Source organism: Haplochromis burtoni, unplaced genomic scaffold, assembly GCF_018398535.1.
Source record: "Haplochromis burtoni strain Fernald_Lab_line unplaced genomic scaffold, NCSU_Asbu1 Contig_1072, whole genome shotgun sequence".
Taxonomy (NCBI): Eukaryota; Metazoa; Chordata; class Actinopteri; order Cichliformes; family Cichlidae; genus Haplochromis; species Haplochromis burtoni.
The window spans coordinates 66,800-71,986 of record NW_024583433.1 but is presented as its reverse complement, the minus strand read 5'-3'; the positions used below and the strand labels follow the sequence as shown (position 1 = coordinate 71,986).

Genomic DNA, 5,187 nt, shown 5'->3' with positions numbered 1-5,187 from the left:
CTCTCATCTTGTGTCATTAATTTGTAGATAAATAGGTGTGGTCCTGTTTCTGTCTCTTAGTCCTGTCTGCTCTCTTTCACAGTTATCACAGTTTATAAAAATCTCAGTGCACTTTTATAAACTGTGAATGTGCCCACTGCTAATATGTAGAAGCAGTTGTATTAAAAACAAACTGTTGCAGTTAAAAGCCCAGAATGACTCATCCACATCACAATCCTGACACTGAGCCTGATGTAAACTGGTGTTTCCTGTCATACAGGAGCTCACCATGCAGGCACACGTGTGGTTACACACAGAGATCCAGCCCTCAATGTTTCTGGCAGTTTCATCTTCTGGTTTAAATAAAGCCACCCTGCAGCCCGAGTGTGTCTTTATAAACCATCTGCTCCTCATCCTTTGTACCTGCACTCAGAGCTGTGGACTCACCTGGGCTCCAGCTCATCTGGTAAAGTCTTCTCAAGCAAATCAGCTGCTTTTATCGCTTTAGCAGAAGCGACCTTTTTGGGGTAGAAGTCGTAGACTTTGTAGAGCAGCGTGGCAGGATGATGACCACCAGGGGGCGTCATGGCATGAACACCAATCAGCGGCATCACTGAAACATAATAATGACAATTTAAACCATCACAGTCTCCTGCATCCCTCCCTCGCTGCGTGGCTCCCTCACACAGCTTTTCAACGTTTCACTCTTAATCTGGAATTATAATTTACCTTATTTAAGCTTTATTTACACAGGTTGTCCCACTGATACATGATGTCTCGTTTATAAAGAGACCTGCTTCAGACAAACATATTAAAATGACTACAAAAAAACAGTCTTATAACTAAAATGGTCTAATGTTTCCACTGATGAGTCATTTATACGTTTTTTAAAGTCTGTAAGTAAAGTTAACTAAGAGACCTGCAAGTCGTGCATTATGCTCTATGCAGTTCTGTATGAACTGAAGCATCCTGCATAAGGCCCATGAGGACCAGTCAACCAGAGAGTATAAAGTACAGTGTTTATCACACAGCACAGATCCAGCACACCAGACTCCAACAGATGGAGAGCATGAGCAGAGACAATAATCATATCACTGAAATCCAGGAGAGCTGGATGGTGTGGTAGCAACAAGAAGAAGCCCAACTACACTACAAGACCTGAACACAGACCTTTACATTAACCCCTACACCACCGCCTTTTCTCGGACAGCAGAGTGATAAACGTTAAATCCACCAACTGCCACGTCTTTAATCACTATAAAATTAGATAACTGACTTTCAGATACGACGGTTATGTCAGCACTACTTGAACAGGCCCAGACTCTAAGTCTTAGGCAGCGAGCTAGGAGCGTTTATATGAAGGATGTGGAAACCAGGCAGTTGGTATATCACACACAGCCAGGGCCTAGCGTTAACACCAGAGAAAAAGAACAAAACATGATTATTAAGCACTTTTAAATGTTCTGATAAACAAATAACTACAGTAACAAGTATAGCTGACAGCACGGGTCTCAACAGCAATCGTAATACAGTGAGAAATGCACCAAATCCAGAGACGCCTGGCACCCTCAACCCACACTGTTGGCTGTACCCAAAGCTGCTGCTAGCTGCTGTCAGCTGTTGCTCCCCGTCTGGTGCTAAATGACGTAATGACTTCTCTAATATTTTCCCATGTGGCAAAGCTAACCAGCAGGCTCTGCTTTACTGCAACACACAGATGAAAGCGTCACAGTGTGCAGGTGTTCATTCAGGAGCTGATTAATCAGCGAGGACCTGAGCTGTCATGTGATGATCTGATGATGTCACAGAAACAGTGAGTCACCTGACTTAGGCAGAACATTTGTGAAGCAGAGCTCAGAGTCGGGTTTGAAGAACATCTCCTTCTGAGGTCTCCACAAGCTCAGAGCTGCAGCATCTTTGTTCCAGTCCTCTGGCTGCTTCTCACTGAACTTGTGAGCCAAAGGTGTATATCCATCTGTAACAGTGAGAGCAAGGGTCAAAGGTCAAAGAGTGACGACTCAGGCTGAACTGATACACGCCACAGATCTAATGTTTCATGCTGCTCAGACTTTGGCTTTGGTAAAGTAATACTGGCAGGCACCACAGCTACTCCTCACCTTCCTGGTATGCACCTATGGTACAAATGTGAAGATCCTAAGTGATCAGGGAAACGCTTGGATTCAAACTGGGCCGAGGTTTTTACTATAAACTCGTATTTCGCCTCCTTCTCGAGTTACCACATTCACAAACTTGGATTTGCACCCTGCTAGCCTGGTGGGGAGACGCCATACTTCTTTCATGACCGAGAGGCAGAAACTGTCATTAGAGAAAGAAACTCAACGATCTAACTGATCCAAGCAATCCAACCATCCCTTAGCTCAAGTTATCCTGACTCTGAACAAACCCTTTAGAAGGGCCATCAGCTTCTGGAAGTCATGGATCCTCTTTCCTTTTCTGCAGGCCATATTTTCCACGGGTTTGTGAGATTTCAAACATTGCAAACTTGGAAATTCTTTGCTGACGTGTTTGTGGTGTGACACAGCGGAGAGGACCGCAGATTTATCTGTGGTTATATTGAGTTATTAATCAGTGTCTGCTGGCAGAATAAGACATAAATGTAAGTATCTTTAATATTTAACTGACCTTTAGCCTGATTCATGTGGAAATTTCTCACATATCAGATTTAAAAACAAAGGTCCTCTTACAGGGCCCTGTGGGGCCCCACTATTACTACAATCTCCAAGGACATCAGACAGAGAGGAGAGATTCTGAACTCTGACCCTTAATCATTCTAATTTTCATGCTTTGTTTGTGATTTAAATCATCCTGCTGATGAACATCCAACTCATATGTTGTGTTACGAACTGGCTTCAGTTTGGTGTGAGTGCTGCTCTGACCTCTGCTGCACATCCTTGTGTAGATGACTCCAGCCAGGAAAAAGAGCAGACCCAGGATCAGCCCAAAGGCTCCAACGATCATCAATTTCTTGGATTCGGACATGGACGGGACTGAGGACACACAGGTGAGAGTCACACAGGTGGACAGACACACAGGTGTGTACAGGTGTGTAGATACAGACAGGTATTTACCCCAGTCAGTAACCAGAGGTCTCTCCAGGCTGGCGTGCTCCACCATACAGGAGATCTTCTCTCCAGACCTACAACACAAACCAACATCACTGACGCTCACACTGAACTACAATTCGGGACTTTTCGTTTTCCAGCCTAATTCTATTTCCTGCTGTAGCACTCCGAAGTAACAAAAGGAAGGTTTAGTTGGCATGGCTGCGCAATTATTTTGAACCTGGAGCCTCAATGCTTTTTATGGAATCAAAAGAGTTGTTCATTTGATCATTTTACATCTTGTAGAAATGTGTTCCAAGCGACTATCTCTGTCATCCAGGTGTAAAGGCTTAGTCTTTAGCACTGGTCCTTTAGAACAGGAGCTTCATGATGTGTTAGCTCAAGTCCATCACAGGCTCAGTTTGAGGAATTCTCTGAAATGTATTACATGAAACATCAACATGTAGGGAAATGTTCATATTCACTAAGTGAAAACAAAGAAATTGTCATCACGTGTTTATTGCTTTGTTAAAAACAACCTTGGGGACTTCCTATTTTTTGCTCTGCTGAATTCAGACAGTTCCTGCTGAAACCACTTGGCTCAGGAGAAATGGGAACTTTGGGTGAATTTAGTTGTAGCAGGAATGAGGAAGGAAAAGAGGGAAGAAGTTTCACAGGTTGAGCTGTGAACATCTGCATCTGTGGATCATTGTCATGTTATTCAAACGAAAGTCAGTGAGCTGGAGACACAGACCAGACTGAGCTAAATAAGTCGAGGGCGCCCAAGGATCAGACCAGAGCTGTTTTATTGAGAAAATGAATATGGAAGGTGACGCTGGAACTATCCTGGAGAAAGTGGACATGAGACTGAAGAAGCTCCACAGCATCAGGGAAAAAATAAGCAGGTGACAGAAAACATTAAAAACTTACAAGAATAAATTAGAATCAGCAAGTCCTGTTAGCAGGCCCAAACTAGACTCACCTGGGTGTGTACTCCAAGTAGGAGTGGGTCTGGTAGAACCAATCAGCATCTGGAAGCTCATCAGTTGTTGTGGTGTTAGAGGTTACTTCCTGTCCGTTTCTCAACCAGCTCACTTTGATATATTTGGGGTAGAAGTCGTAGACGCTGCAAGCCAATATGGCAGGATGATGATCAATGGGAGGCTTCGTCCAGTGAAGTCTGACGAATGGTTTCGCTGGAACATGAAAATGACTTTGGTAAATTTTGCAACAAACTAAAGCAGGACGCCACAAACCACAGACACTCTGCAGAGATGGTGTAGCTTTATTGAACGTGTCACATTAAACCTTCAGCAGTGTTACTGTAAACTGTGCAGAAGGTCCAGTCAGGAGTTGTGTTGATGATGCATCAGTGTGATGATGTTTATATGATGATCCGATGATGCCACAGAAACACTGACTCACCTGATTTTGTCAGAACACTTCGGTACCAGAGGTCAATGTTTGGTGTGCAGTACGTCTCCTTCTGAGCTCTCATTGCGGCGAGCTGTGCAGGATCTTTGTTAAAGTATTCTGCCTCCTTGACACCGTACTCGGTGTATCCAACAAACTTCCCCACACTGCTGTCAAACCTGACATACTCCATCCTGTTGTAATAGTAAGATCTGATGTACGCTATGTCCCGCAGCTCAGTGGAGTTAAACAGGCAGCGGGATGAAGTGTAATACTCGTATCCATCTGAAACACAAAGATCAGAGAGTCACTCAGGCTGAGCTGGTCCCCACACACACATCTCTACTGTCAGGAGTTACACACAGCTACTGTTGGAGCCCCACAACAGCAACATCATCACTGTCACATCACTTCAAATACAATATGTCACTTTTATTTATATAGTGCCATCTCACAACAGCAGTCTGCTAAGGTGCTTTACATTGTAAACACTCAATGTTAAACAATGTTAAACGTTAGACAGCAAACTCCAACAATCACATGACCCCCTATGGGGACTGCCAATGATTTAGTGCAGTTGTGCTGTATAAACACATGATATGATATAATATTGCTGAGGTTTGCACATTTGTACAGGCTGTGTCTGGTTTGAGACCAGGAGGACACACAGCTCTCTGTCAGGAAGAACATCCAGTGTAAAAGGTTGCAAATCAGTGCATCACAATATTACACA

At 43.7% G+C, this 5,187-nt stretch overlaps 1 protein-coding gene across 1 annotated transcript in view; it reads right to left on the bottom strand.

Moving 5' to 3' along the window:
- Positions 1-6: 6 nt before the first annotated feature.
- The window catches only part of LOC102292071 (H-2 class II histocompatibility antigen, E-S beta chain), a 5,788-nt gene continuing 607 nt past the window's right edge, over positions 7-5,187 (bottom strand). The window contains exons 2-7 of the mRNA XM_042216482.1: positions 4,467-4,739; positions 4,024-4,237; positions 3,069-3,136; positions 2,877-2,987; positions 1,802-1,954; positions 7-592 (exon numbers count right to left, since the gene is read on the bottom strand). Coding sequence (XP_042072416.1) covers positions 423-592; positions 1,802-1,954; positions 2,877-2,987; positions 3,069-3,136; positions 4,024-4,237; positions 4,467-4,739 — 989 coding nt within the window. The 3' untranslated portion in view covers positions 7-422. The remainder of the gene's footprint in view (positions 593-1,801; positions 1,955-2,876; positions 2,988-3,068; positions 3,137-4,023; positions 4,238-4,466; positions 4,740-5,187) is intronic.